This window comes from Pelophylax lessonae (genome assembly GCF_965119305.1).
Source record: "Pelophylax lessonae genome assembly, chromosome: 5".
NCBI lineage: Eukaryota > Metazoa > Chordata > Amphibia > Anura > Ranidae > Pelophylax > Pelophylax lessonae.
This window is the reverse complement of record NC_138772.1, coordinates 197,178,894-197,204,007: the sequence shown is the minus strand read 5'-3', so window position 1 is coordinate 197,204,007 and position 25,114 is coordinate 197,178,894. Positions and strand designations below refer to the sequence as shown.

Here is a 25,114-nt window from a genome sequence, read left to right as displayed (position 1 = left end):
GCATCTAGTGGTTCACATAACTAGTGTTATATAAGGACATCTAATAAAACCAATATACAGAATAGAGACTGTAAAATGTCACTACAAGCATAGAATGCTTTTTTCAAAGCTCTGTCCTTATTTACTTTGTATTATGCATTGTACATGAACCCTAAGAAACCCCATGCACAACTGACTATTTAATCAAAACCTTTTAATGTCTCCAGTCTTCATTGTTTCTATACATGGGTATCTTGCTGTTAATGAGGTGGCTTCTTAACATGTCCCAAGGCATCGTAGGCATTTTTGCCACCGCTTACGTGAAGACATTACAAGGAGAAATAAAGGCTGCCTTTGCAAACTTCCTTATGAAAGTACACGCTGTCTGGCTGTCTTTGACATCACTGCTCTCTGGGTCACTTATCAGGAAAAACTCCTGAAATGCACCTGGATTACTGGTTTAACCACTTCCTGTCCTTAGGATGTACCTGTACATCCTCGGGAACAAGTTGTCATACCTGGATCACGGCTGCAGTGTGAAAAGAAATACATTTAAATAAAATAAAATGTAAACATTTTAAAGCCCCCCAAGTGCATATAGGTTCCGCACGCATAAGTAAATGGTGATTGCTCCACACGTGAGGTATCACCGCGAACCTCAGAGTGAGGTCAATACCTCTAGTGCCAGAGCTTAGGTTTAACTCTAAACGGGTAACCTGTAAAGGCTTTTAAAATGTTGCCTATGGAGATTTTTTAGGTACCCCAGTTGTCATTTTATGGGTATGTGAAACTTTGAATCTTGACATTTGGTATCTACAGTATTTACTCCATGCAACCAAAAATAAAAATAAGATATTATATTGTTTGTGTGCACTAGATTTCATGTAAGTGTATTTTTTTCTGAAAATTTGCATTTTTAAAAAAGGGTTTGCAAAAACTGTGCTACATAAAAAATTGCAGCAACCATCATTTTATTCACCAGGGCCTCTACTTTTAGAAAATAAATACATAAATAATATATATATAATGTTTGGAGTTCTGAGTAATTTTACCAAAAAAAAATGCAAAATTTTACATATACTGTATGCGAGAAATGTTAAAACTGGCCTAGATGGTAAGTGGCTAAAGAACCAAAAGGCATTGGGCCAGCATGGAACACCGGTACAGTATAGAAGCTATATAGAAAACTGAAGTTTAAATAGCCTCAGTACTCAGCAGTGTAAAATTAGTGAAGAGTGTAAAAACATTACCTGTTGTAAAAAGTCATTAGATCTGACCACTGCATACTAAAACATGTCAGGAGCTTGATCTTGTGAAGGCAGAGAACAGCAGGGAGAGAACACCCTCTCCCCCATTTTGCAGTATATTACACAGAGACTCATGCTGGTCTAGTCTTCAGCACAGGCTGTCATTTACAGGAGAAGGGGAGTGGTGTCACAAGTTTTTTGCTTGTGTCAGGTTTATTCAGTTGAGAAGAGTAGGGAGGATTTCTGGAGAAGAGGATTGCTTCAAGATACCAAACTAAGACCAAATGCTTAGTATAGGTAATTATTCCATTTTAAGAATTGATTGATTTGTTTTTTTCAGGTTTACAACCACTTTAAATGCAGGTAAGACAGTAAGAGATTCTAATTACAATTTTAAATTAGCCACAGAACCTTTGTAATTCATTTGCTTTCAGTTTAAGGCTTCACTCACAGGGTATTCCCTATCTGTACACCCATCGGAAGGGCCATGTTTGTCCACAATAAACAAGTGATTAAAAAATGATTGATGTACCTCATAATCAGTTATCAAAAATTCATCCAGGATCATTTCATAAATCGCAGGTCTTAGTCGTAAATCACCTCTTGGCAAATACTTGCTGATTGCCTGTGACAAATGCATAAGAAAAAATTAAAATGTAAACTTTTCATAGACTCATAACAGCAATAAGCCAACGAAATACTGGTATACATCCTGTAATAGTCCTAAAATCTTCAACAATCAATAATATATGTCAAAATTTAGCTTACCCGTGATTTTCTATACATTTATTTTCAGTTATAAACAGTTAATATAACTTTTGCTAGCTATATTCAGTTTCTTACACAGCCGCTAGTGAACTTGTCACACTACCAGCGAGGGAACCACTGAGATTAAAATTCTATTGTCCTTATTGGAAGTCATTCTGTGACTAACTTAAATTCTGTAGAAGTCACTAACCAATGAGATAGCATTAGCTCAGGCAGAAACTCCATAGAACAATGTAAGTTGAATTTCAGTGCTAGAAAGATGATCCAGAATCACACTATGACATAAGCCTAAGGGGCTTTATTAAAGCTAAAGGAAAAAAGTCACAGCATACTAAATAGGACACACTATTATCATAGAACGCTGCAGTCCAATTATCTTTACTGTAGAGCTAAGTAAGAGAAGGTGCCATTGAAAGAAAAAGAAGTTTAAAAATATGATATCAATGCAACCTAGGTATAGGCTAGAATAATCTGCCTTAAATTTTACAACTTATCAACCAGCAGCATCAGAACAGGAGAAGGTTCTATATAGGTCAAGGATATTTTTTATTAAAGGAACCCAACACATCTAGGGAGTCCTCATCTTCTGTCCTCAGGAGAATCAATTATTAAAATACATTAAAGCGGAAGTAAACGCTCTCAATCAACCTTAACTCTGTTTGATTCTTATGCTGCTAGCATTATTAAATAGATAGGAAGGTATAGTATATTTACTTGTTTCAAATGTAAGCCAAAATTATGTCATACATACCAGGAGACTTCATAGGATTTTTTTTTTCTTTTATTAGCATTTCATTAGCATGTTGGTAAAGGGGGAAAAGTAGAGCCAAAGAAGGCAGAATATAAAAATCACAAAATCTAGCCTGGACTTAGGGGAAGGCAATGTCCTTCTTTCACCTTCCATATGACAGTCCTTTGTCCAGAATGTCTCAACTTCTTTACCAAAAAGTTGGAGATTTCGGGGAGTCCCCAAAAAAATGTTCAGACCTACAACACAGTGGGTGTCCCCAGGGCCGGGCACGCTGGGGGGGGGGGGGTGAGATTGCAGTGGGGTGTCAATAGGGCATATAACAATGGGGGGGAGGGGTCAACAGGACAGAGTACAGTGAGTTGCTTTAGTGTCCTTAACATGCAGAGCATCGGAGAGAAGCTGCTGTAACATGGCTTTTCTGGTACGTTGATCCCTGCCAGCCCTTCTCTCATCCATCCCAGGTGATGTTACATACAAGCACTTGGGATGGACAGATGAAGGGGGCCACTGAGGAACAGCACAGTAGAATAACGTATGCTTCTCTGCACCACTCTGCAGAGCTATACTGCAATTAATAATCTCACCTTCCTGGAACAAATTCCCCTGTTGTCAATAAGAGACACTAAGGCAGACAAAATATTTCACACACAGTCATCATGCTCCTGCTTGCTGCACCTACTCCTCTATTCCTGGCACTGCCCTCTGCTGTGAGGTTCAAGGTGTAACAGAAACGACAGGTGAGACATCGGGTATCAATGTGCACTGGCAGTACTCACTCTCAGTGCGCATTGAAACCACCATTGGGTGGATATACTTCTGCCACAATGGTGATTTGTGTAGGAACCCCGGTTGAGAAACCACGCTTTAGTCGCATGGACACAGAAGTGCCCTGTGCTCTTTTCTCTCTCATCCCTACATGATGTACCTTTTAATACAAAATGCCAAACAATAACCCCAAAAAAATCAGTTAACAACAATTATTAGTACACAGATACTAATACACATGCTATTCAGCAAGTTATAAGGGAATGCACTATGATATCTTTGGAATTCTAAAAGTAGAACCAAAAGCTTTATATTACTGTAAGTCTCCGTTCATAGCGATGCGGCTTTGAAATTGCACTACATTCAGCACTGCTGATTTCATTGCGGCTTGCGACTTTAATTAACAGAAGTCTAAGCAAGTCGCAATTAAATTGTTATAAAGAATTGCAGGAACCTTTTTCATAATCGTCATGACATGAGTCGCAGTGATATGAACGGTTTCATTTCCGGCATTTGGGTACGACTTGTCATGCGATTGGGAACTGTTAAATTGCATGACATATCGCACTGGTATGAATGAGGGCTAGGTGACGAAGTTACAGGACCAAATTAAAGATGTCAAGAGCTCCTTAGAAAAGTAAACAAATTGAGAAACCACAGACTATTTTGTATCTTTTTTTATACACTAGTGTTTGTGAATTCAAACCAAGGATCCCATTTATGTTTTTAAAGTAATTTGTTGCAGATCGAAACGTTTTTTATATTGATTGTGGTTAAGGGTTAAATTATGTAAAGGTGACTTATCAGTTTAGGAGGTTTATAATGAAGTCTACTAAAATCTGTGATGCAAATGCTACATTTAAAACATTTTTAACAAAAAGTTAGGTCCATATATATTTGGGCACAGGCACAATTGTCATACTTTAGGCTCTGTATGCCACCAGAATAAAATAAAACAAAACAATCCAAATGAATTTGAAGTGCAGACTTTCAGCTTTAATTAAGGGGTTGAACATAAATGTTAAGTACAAATTTTAGGAACTGCAACCATTTTTATACACCGTCCCCCCAGTTTCAGGGTCTCAAATGTATATTGACAAATTAATATAATCATAAATAAAATGTTAATTTTTAATATTTTGTTGAGAATCCTTTACTGGCAATGACCGCCTGAAGTCTGAAACTCATGGACATTATCAAAGACCGGGTTTCCTCCTTTCTGATGCTTTGCCAGGCTCTAACTGCAGCTGTCTTCAGTTCTTTGTGGGTCTTTCTGCCTTACTTTTGCCTTCAGCAAGTGAAATGCATGCTCAATTGGTTCGAGATCAGGTGATTGACTTGGTCATTGCAAGATATTCCACTTCTTTTCCTTCAAAAGCTCCTGGGTTGCTTTTGCAGTGTGTTTTGGATTATTGTTTATCTGTACTGTTAAGCATCATCCAATCAGCTTTGCTGCATTTGGCTGAATCTGGGCTGACAGTATATCTCTAAACACTGCAGAATTCATCCGGTTGCTTCTGTCACATCATCAATAAACACCAATAACCCAGTGCCACTGGAAGCCATGCATGCCCATGCCATCACATTGCCTCCACCAGGTTTTACAGATAACGTTGTGTGCTTTGGATCATGAGTTGTTCCAAGCCTTCTCCACACTGTTTTCTTCATTCTGGTACAAATTAATCATAGTTTCATCTATTCAAAGAATGCTTTTCCAAAACTGGTCTGGCTTTTTTAGATGTTTTTTTGGCAAAGTCTAATCTGGCTTTTCTATTCTTCAGGCTTATGAATGGTTTGCACCTTGTGGTGAACCCTCTGTGTTTGCTCTTGTGAAGTCTTCTCGATTGTAGACTCCTCCTGGAGAGTGTCCTTCACTTGTCTGGATGTTGTCAATAGGTTTTTCTTTACCATAGAGAGGAACCTGTGATCATCCACCACTGTTGTCTTCCACTGACGCCCAGGCATTTTTAGGTTGCGGAGCACATCAGTGTGTTCTTCTTTCCTCAGAATGTACCAAACTGTTGATTTGGCCACTCCTAATGTTGCTGCTTTCCGATGGATTTGTTTTGTTTTTGAAGCCTTACAATGGCCCATTTCATTTGCATGGACAGCTCCTTTGAACACATGCTTTAGGTTCACAGCAATAGATTCCAAATGCAAATACCACACTTAGAATCAACTCCAGACTTATTACCTACTTAATCGATGAAGAAATATCGAAGGAGTCGCCCGCACCTGGCCATGAAACAGCTTTTGATTCAACTGTCCAATTACTTTTGGTCTCTTGAAAAGGGGGTGGGGTGGCTATTCTTAACAGCTGTAATTCCTAAATACTTCCTATAACTTGGATGTACATACCCTCAAATTATACCGGAGGGTGTGCAATTTCACCTCATATCCATTATATAACTATAGCTTGAATATGTTTTGGTATATACCTGAAAAAATCTAAAATTGTGCCTGTGACCATATAACTGGCACTGTATATACTGGTCCATGCTCAGTGTAGTGCACACAATTATACCAAACATACTACAATATATCTATTGTCTGAATGAGAGATTGTTTAGGTCCCAAAAATATGCCACACAAATTGTTACAAAACATATAGTCATCTTAATTGTATTAACACAAAAAGTTTAAAGTTGATTACCTAATGATCGGACATTATGCGCCTAAAAACACTGCACTTATAAAAACAACAGGTCAACATGAATTACCTCATTGCCATCCAACATAGCCATATGGTACAAACAGAAAAGATACTTTCACTTATTTTTGATGAATTTCATGAAGCAAATTTTCTATGTATGGTCTAAATCGTAAAGCAAGGAAAATCCGCGCTTAGGATAATAAACCAAAGCTTGGCTGCAGCCCACTTCAAAAATATAACCCTGGAGAGGGTTATATCATATATGTGTATAAAAGAGGGGGAAGTGATTGGCGCTGCCAATGAAGAGTGTATGAAAGATGTGTAGAGTGAGATTCTAAGGGTTAGTGTCCAATAGCTAGTCAAATGTGTAGACTGAGTGTGAGTTCAGTCTACACATTTGACTAGCTATTGAACACTAACCCTTAGAATCTCACTCTACACATCTTTCATACACTCTTCATTGGCAGCGCCAATCACTTCCCTCTCTTTTATATTTCTATGTATGGTGGCCAATCGGTCTCAATGCGTTTTGTCTTTCACTTCTTAAAGAGGTTGTAAACCCATTAAAATTTTTTTTTTCATCCTGAAAGAGAAACACATAATGAGCTAGTATGCATCGCATACTAGCTCATTATGAAATACTTACCTTAGAACGAGCCCCTGCTGTGCCGCCCGCTTACCTGTATGACGGGCAACATGTTCAGTCACCCGTCTTCCGGAATCGTGGCATCCGGCCATCTGATTGGCCAGAGCCGCGGTGACGTCACTCATGCGCACGGGAGCTGACGGTCACGGCACGGGGCTCTGAAGGAATGGCATCAGCGGACGTTCCTTCAGAGCGCATGCGCCAGTGATGTCACTGGCTGCATGTAAGGTAAATATCCCCTAAACTGTACATGTTTAGGAGATATTTACAATACCTATAGGTAAGCCTGATAATAGGCTTACCTATAGGTAAAAGTTGCAGAGGAGGGTTTACTTCCTCTTTAAAGTGTTACTAAAGCCAGGATCCTGAATTCACTATATCTGTTCTCCCACAGTACACAGAACATGGGAATGCAATTATTTTAGTAAATATAAACTGCTAAGTACATCAGCAGTTAGAATAGTCTTGTGACTTCTATGAATATCTGGTTAAAGCTTGTAGGAGGAGTTTTCATTCTTCAACGATTGTCCTATCAGGATGCAGTATCTCTGTCTAGACAGTGCTGATTAGCCCATGTGCTGACAACATGCACTCTCCCAAAAAAAGAAAAAAACTCTCTAGCAATACACACCAAACTGTGCATGTGCAGCTTGTCCCATGGCTCTGTAAATATCAGGATTTATATTGGAGTCATTGGAAGAAAGGGATGATTAGAGAAGACAGGATCAGTCTTTATACACAATGCAGAAGATTAGCACCTTAGGTTCCACCGTGAGTATAACAAGCATGCTTTACTGCATATACAGACCAATTTCACTGCTGTGGGTTTAGTAACACTTTAAGGAGAACAAGAAACAATCTAGGCTAAAATAGTTGTAAACCGGTGGGGAAAAAAAAAAAAAAACCTGCAAGAAAAAGACAATGTACTAGTATGCATTGCATACTAGCACATTATGAAATACTCACCTTAGAACGAAACCCTCTCAGCGGCACCCGGTCCCCACGGAGAGGGCGGACATCTTCTCCTGTTCTTTCTTCTGGGACTGCAGGCTCCGGTGCTGTGAGTGGCCGGAACCAAGATGACAGCACTCCTGTGCATGTGCATGGAACCTTTTTGTTCTGGCATGGTATGTCGAACCTTCAGAGTGCATGTCGGCTGCATGCAGGGTGCATATCTACTAAACCGTGTAGGTTCAGGAGATATTAATTTTACTTACAGGTAAGCCTTATTTTAGGCTTACCTGTGGGTAAAAATAACAAAGCAGGCTTTACATCCGCTTTAATAACGTGATCATACATATAAACAACAATTATACAGCTGCAAGAAAAAGTATGTGAACCCTTTGAAATGATATGGATTTCTGCACAAATTGGTCATAAAATGTGATCTGATCATCATCATCTAAGTCACAACAATAGACAATCACAGTCTGCTGAAAACTAATAACACACAAAGAATGAAATGTTGCCATGTTTTTATTGAACACGCCATGTAAACATTCACAGTGCAGGTGGAAAAAGTATGTGAACCCTCGGATTTAATAACTGGTTGAACCTCCTTTGGCAGCAATAACTTCAACTAAAAGTTTCCTGTAGTTGCAGATCAGACGTGCACAACAGTCAGGAGTAATTCTTGACCATTCCTCTTTACAGAACTGTTTCAGTTCAGCAATATTCTTGGGATGTCTGGTGTGAATCGCTTTCTTGAGGACATGCCACAGCATCTCAATCGGGTTGAGGTCAGAACTCTGACTGGGCCACTTCAGAAGGCGTATTATCTTCTGTTTAAGCCATTCTGTTGTTGATTTACTTCTATTCTTTGGGTCATTGTCCTGTTGCAACACCCATCTTCTGTTGAGCTTAAGCTGGTAGACAGATGGCCTTACGTTCTCCTGCAAAATGTCTTGATAAACTTGGGAATGCATTTTTCCTTTGATGACAGCAATCTGTCCAGGCCCTGACGCAGCAAAGCAGCCCCAAACCATGATGCCCCCCACCACCATACTTCACAGTTGGGATGAGGTTTTGAAGTTGGTGTGCTGTGCCTCTTTTTCACCACACATAGTGTTGTGTGTTTCTTCCAAACAACTCAACTTTGGTTTCATCTGTCCACAGAATATGATGCCAGTACTGCTGTGGAACATCCAGGTGCTCTTGTGCAAATTGTAAGCGTGCAGCAATGTATTGTTTGGACAGCAGTGGCTTCCTCTGTTGTATCCTCCCATGAAATCCATTCTTGTTTAGTGTTTTACGTATTATAGATTCGCTAACAGGGATGTTAGCATTTGCCAGTGACTTTTGTAAGTCTTTAGCTGACATTCAAGGATTCTTCTTCACCTCATTGAGCAGTATGTGCTGTGCTCTTGCAGTCATCTTTACAGGACGGCCACTCCTAGGGAGAGTAGCAGCAGTGCTGAACTTTCTCCATTTATAGACAATTTGTTTTACCGTGGACTGATGAACATCAAGGCTTTTGGAGATACTTTTATAACCCTTTCCAGCTTTATGCAAGTCAACAATTCTTAATCGTAGGTCTTCTAAGAGCTCTTTGTGTTAGGCATCATTCACATCAGGCAATGCTTCTTGTGAAAAGCAAACCCAGAACTGGTGTGTGTTTTTAATAGGGCAGGGCAGCTGTAACCAACACCTCCAATCTTATCTCATTGACTGGACTCCAGTTGGCTGACATCTCCCTCCAATTAGCTCTTGGAGATGTCATTGGTCTAGGGGTTCACATACTTTTTCCACCTGCACTGTGAATGTTTACATGGTGTGTTCAATAAAAACATGGCAACATTTCATTCTTTGTGTGTTATTAGTTTAAGCAGACTGCGATTGTCTATTGTTGTGACTTAGATGATGATGATCAGATCACATTTTATGACCAATTTGTGCAGAAATCCATATCATTCCAAAGGGTTCACATACTTTTTTATTGCAGCTGTATAACCTTTAGCAAACATTACTAATTAAAACTTACTTTGATATTTGGGGGCGTGGCCTGGAGCTGCATGTGAACAGACGCTGGTGAGAGGAGCTCTCCCAGTCCCTATGCGTTACAACGATCCTGAGCCCGATATTCTGCGCTGTACTTACCCTGTTTTGTGTGTGACCACTCCAGCATACGTTGCAGTTATGTCGCCCCCGTAAAGTATCGGAAGCGGCTTCAAAACTCGATAGATTCCGGCGCCTGGAGAGCGGTGTGCAGTCTAAAGATGGCGGCTCCCTGTCTTCCTCTCCCACCCTGACCTCACCACAGTCGGACCAGTGTAAGATCCTGGGAGGCGATTAATGACTGCAAAGCCTCTCTCACTACCAAACTGGAGGAAGTCAAGGTAGATATCTCCCTCCTTCGGCAGAAACTACAGAAACTTAGGGGCCGCGTGTCGGAGGCAGAAGACTGCCTTGGCCGCGTGGAGGATGACATACCCCCGGTCAGAGGTGCGGTGGAGCAGGCCTCACGGGATGTGGCTTACCTCTTGCAGAAACAGGATGACCTCGAGAATCGAGCCAGGAGGAACAACCTACTTTGATATTTAAAACAATGGCATGTGATTAATTCCAGCACTACAACCACTGGGATTCAAAACATCTGTCCCCCGTGTGGGGCCCTGAGAGGTGGGAGGTCAAGACGCACACAATGTATAGCTAACCAAACTGAAGCATTTGTGGAAATATACATATGTATTCATGTACATATAAGCACTCTTTATATTATAGGATATTATAGGAAGCATATATTTGGTGTCTTTCCCCATATTTCCATCCAAACCTTAAACAAAATGTACCCAGGTTGAAACACATGCACCTACCAAAAATAAGCTTGGTATAAACAAGCACCTTCGACAGATCACCACTCCAACAATATCAAATGCTGTCCCAGGAGACGGGAGCAACTACACAGAGAAGCATTCCCATAATATACAGTAACTTTCAATATTGAAATCATAAATACAAGTTAGGATCATCCTCCTGTCAATGCTTGAATCTTTCAGACATCACAAATATGCACAAATAGTCACTGTCATCTTGAAGAAGCCTTATGGAGACGGCCGTAGTGGTATGGACACCACCATCTTGGTAAAGACTTTCGGGGACAGCCATATAGGGGTGGATCAAGAAGAGGCAGAAATACTATATAAAGCTTAGTCCACTCTTCAGCAATGGCCAACAACAGTATTACACAGTAAGCTGCCACTATCCTAGAAAAGCCTTATTGGGGCGCCCATATTAAAGTGAACATTGCTATCTTGGCCATCGCCCCTGGAGGGTGCTTCTGGCTCCTGGGACCGTGTTAGATATTGATGGAGTGGTAGACTTTGGGAGGTGTTTGTTTATGGTGCTCTTTTTTCTCTGCCCCATAGATAACATTATTCTTTTGAACACTGACTGTATGGCTGCCCTAGAGGCAGGTGTTTGTTCATCTTTCTCACTCAAAATTCAAACTATACATTTAACCAAGTTTATTTTTGGTAGTGTGGAAATGAATCACGTGCCATTGTTTTCAATATCAATGCAAGCTTTATTAGGTATTTTTTGCTAAAGAATATATAATTGTGATTTGTATGTATACTCACCAGCTTCCTATTAACCTAGATTGCCTCTTGTTCCTGAATAAGTGAGACTGATTGGCCACCATACATAGAAATTTTGCATCAAGAAATTAATCAGAAACAAGTGAAAGTATCTTTTTTATTTATACCATATGACTACATCGTGTTAGGTGGCGATAAGGCAATTAATGTTGACATTTTCTTATGTACAATGTTTTTGGGGGTACAATCACTGACTATTTGGTCATCAATATGAAACGTTTTGTGTTTATGCAATGCAATAAGGTTTACAATGTATTTTGTGTAACAATGTGTTTTTCAAGGCACTGCAGGAGTCAGAAAACATGCCAAAGTATTCATACCCTTTGACATTTTCCACATTTTGTCATGTTACAACCAAAAAAAGAAAATGTATTGTGTTGGGATTTTATGTGATAGACCAACACAAAGTGGCACATAATTGTGAACTGGAAGGAAAATGATAAATGGTTTTCAATAGGTTTTACATATAAATATCTGAAAAGTGTAGCATGCATTTGTATTCAGCCTCCTTTACTCTGATACCCCTAAAATCTAGTGGAGCCAATTGGCTTCAGAAGTAACCTAATTAGTAAACAGAGTCCACCTGTGTGTAATTTAATCCCAGTATAAATACAGCTGTTCTCAGAGGTTTGTTGGAGAACCTTAGTGAACAAACAGCATTGTGAAGGCCAAGGAACACACCAGACAGGTCAGGCATACATTTGTGGAAAAGTTTAAAGCAGGGTTAGGTTTTAAAAAAAATATACCAAGCTTTGAAAAGCTCACAGAGCACTGTCCGAAAATGGAAAGAGTATGGCACAACTGCAAACCTACAAATACATGGCCGCCCACCTAAACTGACAGGCCCAGCAAGGAGAGCATTATTCAGAAAAGCAGCCAAGCGCCCCATGGTAACTCTGATGGAGCTGCAGAGATCCACAGCTCAGATGGGAGAATCTGTCCACAGTACAACTATTAGTGGTGCGCTCCAAAAATCTGGCCTTTATGGAAGAGTGGCAAGAAGAAAGCAGCCCTATTTGCAGTTTGCGAGAAGCCATGTGGGGGACACAGCAAAAGAAGAAGAAGGAAGAAGAAGGTGCTCTGGTCAGATGAGACCACATTTTAACTTTTTGGTCTAAAAGCAAAACACTTTTTGGTGGAAAACTAAAACTGCACATCACCCTGAACACACCATACCCACCGCGAAACATGGTGGTGGCAGCATCATATAGTGGGGAAGCTTTTCTTCAGCAGGGATAAAGGAAGCTGGTCAGAGTTGATGGGAAGATAGATGGAGCCAAATTGAGCCAAATACAGGGCAATCTTAGAAGAAAAACATGTTCGAGTCTGCAAAAGACTTGAGACAGGGACGAAGTTTCACCTTCTGGAGGACAAGGACCCTAAACATACAGCCAAAGCTACAATGGAATGGTTTCGTTCAAAGCATATTCTTGTGTTAGAATGGCCCAGTCAAAATCCAGACCTAAATCAAATTGAGAATCTGGGGCAAGACTTGAAAATTGCTGTTCACAGATGCTCTCCATCAAATCTGACAGAGATTGAGCTATATTGCAAAGAGGAATAGGCAAATAGGCAAAAATGCCACTCTCTAGATGTGCAAAGCTGGTAGAGACATACCCGAAAAGATTTGCAGCTGTAATTGCAGTGAAAGGTGGTTCTACAAAGTAATGACTTAGGGAGCTGAATATAAAAGCACGCCACACTTTTCAGATATTCGTAAAAAAAAACATTTTTCATTTCCCTTCTACGTCACAATTGAGTGCCACTTTGTGTTGTCTATCAAATAAAATCCCAAAAAAATAAATTTACGTTTTTGGTTGTAACATGACAAAATATGGACAATTTTAGGGGGTATGAATACTTTTCCAAGGCACTGTAAGAAATTCCTTAATCTCAATCAAAGGATGTTTTATACTATGCCATATACAGTATATGTAGGAATTTGGTGCCCAATGGTTAAAGTGGTTGTAAACCCACTTTAAAGTCTTTTACCTATAGGTAAGCCTATATTAAGGCTTACCTATAGGTGCTATAAATATCTCCTAAACTTGCACCGTTTAGGAGATATTTACAGTGCATGCAGCCGATGACATCATCGGCGCATGTGCTCTGAAGGAACGGCCACCCGTGCCATTCCTTCAGAGCTCTAGTCCGTTAAGGGCGGCTCCCGCTCTGATCCCAAAGTGATTAATTCCCCCATTCAGCACCAAGAAGCAAAGGAAATAACCCAACTCCTTGGAATCCATAAACCTACTGTATATCAGCTATGACTCTAGCTTTCATAGGGCTTTGCTTTCACTCCTGCAGCAAAGCACAGAATCACTTTAATGAGAGAAAGCGTGTCAGCATGACAGCCTCCATGTTCCTCTCATGGCAGGTTTTCTTTAACCGATTTCAGGTTACACATTAAGGCTGGTGTACACAGGTTTTTGAACCCAGTAAAGATCAGTTTAAGATAAGTTTGTGCTCTGCCTTCATTCCTCCATGCAGGTCAGTGTGCACATATGGCAAAATGCATCTCAAAAGCCAATTTGTAACAAAATCAGCAGATCTCTGAGCATGGGCAAAAGCAGGAAATTTTTCCATTCTCTGTTCAAAATTCAACACCAATGAAATTCATTGCTTTCAGCTCACCAATTTCAAGGAAGGCTTTAGGCATACACACTTTGGGTTTACTAGTTGATCCTTTCTCTGCTTGCTTGTATTAGCCTAATTAGCTTATAGCCCAAATCTGAAAAGTATAAATGCTCAGCATGCAAACCAAATGTTTAGATCACCCTGGGAAGAAAGACAAAGTTAGAGGATGCCCACACACAGCCCTTAGATGTGGACATCATATAACTATGTTTACCGTTCCTGCATTATAGTAAAGACACTATTCACAGGGGTCAATTCACTAACGTTTACCGCATAAGATAACTGGTTTCCCGCTGACAGCAGAATGTAAAAAAAAGACCATGCAGACAATTTTTTTTTTAAAAATGGGCTTTCGGCATTCGGCGGCCAGCTGTCCTCGCAAGTAGGGCTTTTTTTTGTGTTCAAGCGGTGCGCAGGTGTCTAGATTGACAATGGATTTTCATCTGAGGGGTACACTGTTTTTTTTTTTTTTTTATATAAAGGAGTTAAAAAACTTGTGTACTGTCTTTATACACTTTTTTGGTAAATAGGTAGGGATACTATGTATCCTATACTCATTCACATGGGGGGGGGGGGGTTGGGATTTGGTGGCCCCCTTGATAAAGGGGGTTTCCAGATTCCCAAAGGCCCCTGCCCAAAAACCCCCACAATCACTGGCCAGGGTTGTGGGGATGAGGCAGAGCCCCCCTGCCCCAACCCCCCCCCCCCGCCATGTTGACGGTATGTGGCTTGGTATGGTTCAGGAGAGGGCACTCTTTGTCTCTACCCTCTTCTGACCTGCCGTACATTAACAACCAGCTCTATGCGGTAAATTATTGCAATAAATAACACGGTAATTACCGCTAAATCGAAAAAATACTGCATTCAGTATTGAACGCAAGATTCTTAGCAAATTGCACTTTCACAACCGATTTACCGCAAGCATTTTTTTACTGCGTTTTCTTGGCCCTTATAACTCTTAGTGAATTGACCCCTTAGAGACTTATAAAAACAAACAGGTGTAGCGCTTGCACTGAGTAAAATAGGAGAACTAAAAAGTCCTTATAAACAGACAGTCCAAATCTGTAAATTGTGAAAAATTCCAGGCAGGAAAGGACAGGGTGCTCCTAAGGACACTCCAAAACTCCAATCACCATGTGTAGGGAGAACCACCACCAAGGTATAGATTGGCCTCTTACCACAATATTTTGACCCCCATGACAGAGATCAAAATTAGCCTGTATAACATCCACTTGCTAGTCCGGTGTCAACACATCCACTGGCCGCTTCACTCCCAAATAAACAATATCACATGTAAAGGAAGGAGACAGCTCCTATAGCGTAACACTGTATAATCAGCTTTATTAGACACAACATCACAAGTGGCAACTCACGTTTAGTGGTAAAATTTCAAGCATGTATGGTTTGCATGGACCGGAGCGTCCCTGAAGGTTGTTTCCTGCCGTGAAAATGGCCGCCGCATCTCCCTCGTGGACACAGCGTGACGCACCGCAGGCTCCTCCTACGCGTTTCATCAGATACTGACGTCGTCAGGGGGTGTGGCCTGCGGTGAGCGCCCATCATTTATACGCTGAGAAGGAGGGGAGAGCAAGGAAATGGGCAGGTCCCGACCCCGGAAGTAAAACACATTAAGTGTAAACTACCGGAACGGGAATTACACAATAAGAATATCCGGACTTTAAAATGCGGTCCACATGCGTGTCATTGCACGGAACCGGAAATAAGCCGAATGTAAGATAAGATATCACCTCACCAAGGATATCCGGATATGAAATGCGGTCCACATGCGTGTCAGCGCACGGAACCAAAGATATACCGCATATCACATTCAGTGTCAATCAAGACAAACGTTAATGGTCCATATCAACTTAGTGAGGAAATGATCAAATATCAGTAAGAACAAAAAAAGGAAAATTAATCCCCAAAAGAGCTAATTAAGCCAGTATGTAGAGATGGTCACAATGAGCCACGGGGAACACTGTCGCCATCTCCCGGCAGAAACCAAATAAACAGGGAACTCCGACCATACCGCAAAATAAAATAAAACATTATATATAAAAATATATATGCACTAATAACAATAAACAAATTTAAAATACAGATTACAATATATAAAAAGACATAATAAAACGGGCTTTCAAGGGGAGTTAGATATGAGTTTATAACCTCAATTCTAATATGCTCAAAGGTAATCAAGATATGTGTAATATAACTCTCAACATCATTCATGAATTATTGATGAAGGAATTGATGTCCCAATCAATGTTAAGCCCGTGGGGGGCATAAGATTTAAGTCGGTATATCCAACTGGTCTCCAACCTAGAGACCCCTCTCGTCAGATTACTGCCCCTCCAATCCCCGGGGAATTTGTCAATCCCCATAAACATAGTGCCTCTTGGATCACTATTATGGCATAAGGCATAATGCCTCGACACGCTATGTTTGGGAAAAGCTTTGATGATATTGGCCACATGCTCATTTAGCCGTACATACAACTTGCGTATCGTGCCGCCCACGTATTCCAAGCTGCACGGACACCGCAAGAGATACACAACATAACGTGTAGAACATGTGATAAATGATTTGATCTTATACTCCTGCTGTGTACCATTGGAACGAAAAGATTCGACTCTCCTCGATCTGCAGGTATTAATCTTGCAAATTGGACACTTCCTGCAAGGATAAAAGCCCCCTCTTTGTTGGAAAAAGGAAACTGTCCTTGGGGGGTCAACAATATTTGGAGCTATCTGAAGCCGAAGTGGTGGAACACCTTTAAAAATAACTTTTGGGGTCTCCGGTAAAGTCGGTCCCAAAACACTGTCACTTTTCAGGATATGCCAGTGTTTCTGGATGATTTTCCTCACTGAGAAATGTTGAATAGAGTAGGAGGAAAAAAACGCATGCTGGAAATCATCATTTCCTGTGCGTACTCGAGGTTGTAGAAGTTCTTCTCTGTTACGGCTATCAGCCTTTAGGAGAGCTTGCTCGAGCTCCTCCTCTCTATAACCCTTCTCCAAAAACTTTGACTTCAACATAGCAGACTCACGCAGAAAACCTAACCTATTGGAACAATTCCTCTTCAATCTGAGGAATTGACTGACAGGAACGGATTTAAGCCACGATATCGTGGCTTAAATCCGTTCCTGTCAGTCAATTCCTCGGATTGAAGAGGAATTGTTCCAATAGGTTAGACTTTCTGCGTGAGTCTGCTATGTTGGAGTCAAAGTTTTTGGAGAAGGGTTATAGAGAGGAGGAGCTCGAGCAAGCTCTCGTAAAGGCTGATAGCCGTAACAGAGAAGAACTTCTACAACCTCGAGTACGCACAGGAAATGATGATTTCCAGCATGCGTTTTTTTCCTCCTACTCTATTCAACATTTCTCAGTGAGGAAAATCATCCAGAAACACTGGCATATCCTGAAAAGTGACAGTGTTTTGGGACCGACTTTACCGGAGACACCAAAAGTTATTTTTAGAGGTGTACCACCACTTCGGCTTCAGATAGCTCCAAATATTGTTGACCCCCCAAGGACAGTTTCCTTTTTCCAACAAAGAGGGGGCTTTTATCCTTGCAGGAAGTGTCCAATTTGCAAGATTAATACCTGCAGATGGAGGAGAGTCGAATCTTTTCGTTCCAATGGTACACAGCAGGAGTATAAGATCAAATCATTTATCACATGTTCTACACGTTTTGTTGTGTATCTCTTGCGGTGTCCGTGAGGCTTGGAATACGTGGGCTGCACGATATGCAAGTTGTATGTACGGCTAAATTAGCATGTGGCCAATATCATCAAAGCTTTTCCCAAACATAGCGTGTCGAGGCATTATGCCTTATGCCATAATAGTGATCCAAGAGGCACTATGTTTATGAAGATTGACAAATTCCCCGGGGATTGGAGGGGCAGTAATCTGACGAGAGGGGTCTCTAGGTTGGAGACCAGTTGGATATACCGACTTAAATCTTATGCCCCCCACGGGCTTAACATTGATTGGGACATCAATTCCTTCATCAATAATTCATGAATGATGTTGAGAGTTATATTACACATATCTTGATTACCTTTGAGCATATCAGAAATGAGGTTATAAACTCATATCTAACTCCCCTTCAAAGCCCGTTTTATTATGTCTTTTTATAGATTGTAATCTGTATTTTAAATTCGTTTATTGTTATTAGTGCATATATATTTTTATATATAATGTTTTATTTTATTTTGCGGTATGGTCGGAGTTCCCTGTTTATTTGGTTTCTGCCGGGAGATGGCGCCAGTGTTCCCCGTGGCTCATTGTGACCATCTCTACATACTGGCTTAATTAGCTCTTTTGGGCTTAATTTTTCTTTTTTTGTTCTTACTGATATTTGATCATTTCCTCACTAAGTTGATATGGACCATTAACGTTTGTCTTGATTGACACTGAATGTGATATGCGGTATATCTTTGGTTCCGTGCGCTGACACGCATGTGGACCGCATTTCATATCCGGATATCCTTGGTGAGGAAATATCTTATCTTACATTCGGCTTATTTCCGGTTCCGTGCAATGACACACATGTGGACCGCATTTTAAAGTCCGGATATTCTTATTGTATAATTCCCGTTCCGGTAGTTTACACTTAATGTGTTTTACTTCCGGGGTCGGGACCTGCCCATTGCCTTGCTCTCCCCTCCTTCTCAGCGTATAAATGACGGACGCTCACCGCAGGCCACACCCCCTGATGACGTCAGTATCTGACGAAACGCGCAGGAGGAGCCTGCGGTGCGTCACGCTGTGTCCACGAGGGAGACGCGGCGGCCATTTTCTCGTCAGGAAACAACCTTCAGGGACGCTCCGGTCCATGCAAACCATACATGCTTGAAATTTTACCACTAAACGTGAGTTGCCACTTGTGATGTTGTGTCTAATAAAGCTGATTATACAGTGTTACGCTATGGGAGCTGTCTCCTTCCTTTACATGTGATATCGTTTATTTGGGAGTGAAGCGGCCAGTGGATGTGTTGACACCTGACTAGCAAGTGGATGTTATACAGGCTAATTTTGATCTCTGTCATGGGGGTCAAAATATTGTGGTAAGAGGCTAATCTATACCTTGGTGGTGGTTCTCCCTACACATGGTGATCGGAGTTTTGGAGTGTCCTTAGGAGCACCCTGTCCTTTCCTGCCTGGAATTTTTCACAATTTACAGATTTGGACTGTCTGTTTATAAGGACATTTTAGTTCTCCTATTTTACTCAGTGCAAGCGCTACACCTGTTTGTTTTTAAATTTCTTAAGAGGATCTACTGTTCTAATTCATAGATCAAGTGTTGGCAGCTCATTTACTTATTTGATTTGTATTTTACCCTAATTTCTGATGTGCGCAGCATATTCCACAATTTATCCTTAGAGACTTATACTTTATATGCTTTAGCAACCCAGACTAGTGTATCTTATACAGAGCCACAATAGTGAATCGTCCTTAAAGAATCATTCCACAAAAAAGAAAAAAAGAAAACAGTTATTGGGGACTTAAAAGTATGATTTTACCAATACACTTCCCAATGCTGTTCCCAGTTCTCAAGGAGTCCTAATATTTTCCTGATAAATAAGGGTTTATTTACTGTTCATGTTGCAATTTAACGCACTGTAAAATAAATTTACAATCTCATTTAGAATATGTTGTTCAGTTTTGGTCACCAGGTTACAATTTACAAAGAGAATATTGGGGAACTAGAGAACGTGAAGTGAAGGGCAACCAAATTGATGAGAGGCATTGAGGGGGCTTAGCTATGGGGAAGGATTAGAGGAACTGATTTTTTTCTCTCTTGAGAAGAGGCAAAAAAGAGGAATATGATCATGATGTAAAACTACATAAGTTGTTCAGTGAACCTGGTGTAGAATAATTCACTTTCAGGTCATTACAGAGGTCAAGGGGACACGCTTTACAATTTACCCTCAAAATACGGAAAGGCTTCTCCACAGTAAGAGCTGTTAAAATGTGGAATAGACTCCCTCTCTGTTTCAAAAAAAGATGGATGATTTTCTAAATGCACACAACATAACTGGATATTATAGTTTATACCACCAGGAATTGTTGATCCAGGGAATATCTGACTGCCTGCCTCACCTGCTGGAGCATATTGGACCATGCTTTATTTGGGAGAGGGGAGGTTGATTCCCTCTTAATTAACTGTTGGGTGCAGAACTGTGTACATGGAGGTTTCCTATTTGTTTATTTCTATTGGTTAAATTAGATGGACTGTCTTTTTTAAGCTAACTGTGACTAACTAGTCATAGTGACTAACTATGTAATCTAAAAGGGAGGGCTGTCCCATATATTGCATAGGGATTTATAACAGTTTTGGGTCACTTTAATTTCATTTTTAGACCCTTACATTTTTCAACAGGTGCTATTATTAATATATATATTTTTTTTATAATATGCATCTTTGTTCTACAAATAAGATTCCATATATGACAAATGATTGTGGGACCGTTATGGAGCATATAAAGAAACAGCAGTAGCTGCCTGTCTTTTGGCTTGCATGGTCTTAGAGGGATGTGTCTTAGGATGAATTTGATTTATTCACATATGTAGATACATTTCAGCTTAAGTAGTTGAGCTTAGTAAAACACACCTAGTTGAGCTTAATAACACATACACACATACCCTAAGGAAGCAACCTATCTATAGGAAAATATGTGAGATTGAGCCAAAAAGCTCCACCTGCTGGTTATAAGAACATAAAAATAAAAAAGTTGATGTGTTGAAAGCTGAAAAAATGGGCATTAAAGTTTGATGTGTATGGGGCTGTGTAGCTGCAGATCAATCAGGGTACCCATACTGACCCATATCTACAGCCAAAAGTGCCTACAATGGGAATGCGAGCATCAAAACTGGACCACAGAGCAATGCAAAAATGTGGCCTGGTCTGATAAATATACATTTTCTTTTACATCATGTGGATGACTAAAGCGTGTGCGCCGCTTACCTGGGAAGAGATATCATGCAAGCTAGCGGATGCAGTGTGATGCTTTCGGCAATGTTCTGCTGAGAAACCTTGGGTCCCACCATTCATTTGGATATTACTTTGACACATACCACCTACCCAAACATTGTTGCTGACCAATTACGCCCCTTCATGGAAACAGTATTCCCTTATGGCAGTGGCTTCTTTCAGCAGAATAATGTGCCCTGCCACACTGCAAAAATGGTTCAAGAATGGTTTAAGGAGCACAGTGAGTTTGAGGTGTTGATTTGGCCTCCAAATCCTCCAGATCTCAAGTCAACTGAGCATTAGTGGGATATGCTGGAAAAACAAGTCGGATCCATGGAGGTCCAACTTGGCAACTTTCAGGACTTAAAGGAACTGCTACTGACAACTTGATGCTAGATACCACAGCATGCTTTCAATGGTCCAGTGGCATCTATGGCTCAACAAATCAGGGCTATTTTGGTAACAACAAGGGACCTACTCAATATTAGGTGGTTGTTCATTAGGTTATTGCTGATCGGTCTACATTTTTTATTCTTTCACTGTTTAAAAAAAAAATGTATATAATTTTAGATTGGATCAATCCATTTACTGTTTACTACACTAATTCTGAGGTAGTGTATAAAGGCCGACTGGTAAAACCTCCAAATGTCTAGAGCATGCGAGATGGCAAACACAAAGGTCACCTAACTCTGGAGCTCAACTGTGGCCCTGGCACATTTTCCTCCCTCTGCACTTCTGATTCCTATTTTTAGCATGGGAGGTGCCCGTTTCATCTGGCTGTAATGTAACACAGCCATTTCAAAAGTAAAGATTGGCAAGCAAAAACATGTAGCTACACTATAATTGGAACCACAGCATACGAAGAATGATATGCTGGAGAGATTTCTGACTCACTCAGCCCTTCGGCACTTTCCTATACAGCCTCTCCCTAAATGTTCTTCTTGAAATATGTGGAAGGATATTGGCCAATAGACCGACATTCATTTTTACCATGCCGCATTGATCAGGGGGAGAAGGTTCTTACCAGACAAGCAAAAGAGAATGCAAAAAAGGAAAACCGATCGGATTGATTTAGTGAAGAAAACTTGCATCTCTACCCTGTTATTAGGGATTGATGCTCAAAAAACAGGCTCAGCTGGCCATGATTCACACTTTACAATACCTGGAATTTAGTTAGTTTGGAGACCTCTGTACAATGATATATCCCCAACATAACTGATTATGCTTAAAACAAATTACCCCTGCACTAAGTGTGAACATTTTCTGAAGTATCCAAGTACTCACCATAGCCCATCTATCAAACTCTGTATAAGGTTTACCACTTTCTGTGCTTTCAAGAGATTCAAAAACTGCTCAAGGATCCTTACAATATTTCTACAATCACAAAAATGATCCATACAGAAATCCTCTATCTCTTTGAGACCCTACCTGACCCTATTCCACTTTCCCTCAATAACCTAATCTGGAATTAAAAAGCTCATATATTAGTTATTTCTCTGCTACTGTCTCCAAAAGCTGAAAAGGCCCCTTGCTAATAAAACAGCTCCTTAGTGTACTTCACACTGTCTATCTGAAACCGCTGTAAAAAAGTAAAGTTCTCCCTCTCCTCAACCTCTCACTCCTTACCAATATCCTGCACAACCCTGCCTTATCTGACAGCTTTATATATGCACGATTTTGCCTTTCGCAAAAGCTGGACTGATCTAATTTAGACATATTACAGTGCATCTCACTGGCTTAAAACTTTTGAAGAACTGGGTACTAAACAAGATCTCCTCACATGTTTTATTTGTTCTTCCAATCGAACAATATGTATCCATCAGATGCTAAACCCCCTAACTTGAACAATTTACAACTTTTAAAATTTGCTCTTGTGGCCTTTCTCTACACCACATGTTGAAAGATCTATAGGAGTAACCTTCACTCTGCTTCAACAATGAAGGCTCACCACCTATGTTTGAAAAAATGGGAAAATTCTGCAACAACCTATACCTTTGTGGCAAATGATCTGGGAGAATGCTTCCAAATCCTCAATATCAATAATGCAGAAAGAAACTATATATAAATGTGTCATGTTCTGGTACAAAGCCCCAGAAAAACTGCATTCCAAAATTCTTTTATCTCCAAGGAATGCTTTCTGTATAGATAATGGTACATTCCCACTAGGGGACTAGCTATTCAAAGTTAGTTAACGCAGTTGGGGCTATGCAGTGGCATTGGAGCCACCAGCCTATGGTTCCCCTATCCCCACCACCCTATCAGGAACTGGTTAACTGTAAATTCCAATGTAACATCTATGTTGCCGATCACTGAAGTTAAACATCTTACTTTGTGTTGTCCATTCCTTTCTGATTGCTAACTATCTTGAATAATGCTCTAAATGCTCAAAACTCCCACAGCCAGCTTTGATAATCTTACTATTTAAAACCAAGGGCTTTCCAGATTTTTTGGGCCACAGGTTTTAAATCTTTAATTTTGTTCCTTTGTTCATTTTGTCCAATACCCATCTTGGATCATGCTTTGACTGGTATGTGTATGGTTTTAGGAATATCTACAACTCTTAGAATGTTACTACTTAACCAAACTCTTTCAGTTTAACAAAAAAACAAAAATAAATTACAATAGAAAAGAGATGTCTTAAGAAATAGAATTGACTATATCAAACACACATTCTTAAGTATGAGATTAAATAAAAAATAAAGAAGCTTTTCTGACATACTAAAACACAATAAGTGCATTTTCTAGAATACTGTAAATTTAAAAAATGTTAAAACAAATGTAATTCATAAATAATAGGTCAGACTATAAAAAACAATACATAGTTACATCTACTATGTGCTTTAAAACTGTGTGTGGACTTCCAGATTATAGACTGGATATGGAAAACAGCAGACAGATAGCCAGGGCAGCTATACAAATGCACAGCAGTCAAAACAAAAACATGAAGGGAGAAAACAAGAAAGGGCTAACAAGCAGCCACGAAGATGTATTCTGCCTGCTTTAACTGGCAAATGAAATGGATACCAGGCCTGGAGGGATATGCCTCCCTGATGCCTTATCACTTCAATAGGAAAAAAGACATTTAATCTCCATAGGTGAATTATTCATTTTCAGATGCTCAGCGCTATGAGCTGCATGTGTTATTCATAGAGACTGATATCTCTTCTTTGATGACTGCAGGCCAGCCTTAAATATGGACATTAACTAGACAGAAATTACCTATACACATGTTACTATGGATTCTAGGACATTTAATAAAGAAAATTCACAATCTACCTGAACATTACTTTGGCTAAACAGGAAACACAACCATAAAGATAAAGAAAATACAATACTTTGTTATTTCCAATACAAGCTTTTAAGCCTTCAAATATTTTCAGTAATTTTAAAAACAATAACACTCACTCATAATATATATATACACCATATATACAGTAACTCACAAAAGTGAGTACACCCCTCACATTTTTGTAAATATTTTATTATATCTTTTTATGTGACAACACTGAAGAAATTACACTTTGCTACAATGTAAAGTGAGTGAGTGTACAGCTTGCATAACAGTGTAAATTTACTGTCACCTCAAATTAACGCAACACACATCCATTAATATTTAAACCCTGAAAATATCCAAATTGGGCCCAAAGTGTCAATATTTTGTGTGGCCACCAAAATTTCCCAGCACTGCCCTAACCCTCTTGGGCATGGAGTTCACCAGACCTTTACAGGTTACTACTGGAGTCCTCTTCCACTCCTCCATGATGACATCACGGAGCTGGTGGATGTTAGAGACCTTGTGCTCCTCCACCTTCTGTTTGAGGATGCCCCACAGATGCTCAATAGGGTTTAGGTCTGGGGACATGCTTGAGCAGTACATCACCTTTACCCTCAGCTTCTTTAGCAAGGCAGTGGTCATCTTGGATGCTTGTTTGGGGTTGTTAAGTTTAAATACTGCCCTGCGGCCCAGTCTCTGAAGGGAGGGGTATCATGCTCTGCTTCAGTATGTCACAGTATATGCTGGCATTCATGGTTCCCTCAATGAACTGTAGCTCCCCAGTGGCGGCAGCACACATGCAGCCTCAGATCGTGACACTCCCAC

The 25,114-nt window shown here is 40.2% G+C and overlaps 1 protein-coding gene across 1 annotated transcript in view; it reads right to left on the bottom strand.

The window, feature by feature from the left end:
* VPS41 (VPS41 subunit of HOPS complex) overlaps nucleotides 1-25,114 on the bottom strand; it is a 493,288-nt gene that overhangs the window by 81,365 nt on the left and 386,809 nt on the right. Inside the window, exon 17 of the mRNA XM_082258639.1 lies at nucleotides 1,759-1,851. Within this exon, the coding sequence (XP_082114765.1) occupies nucleotides 1,759-1,851 (93 nt within the window). The remainder of the gene's footprint in view (nucleotides 1-1,758; nucleotides 1,852-25,114) is intronic.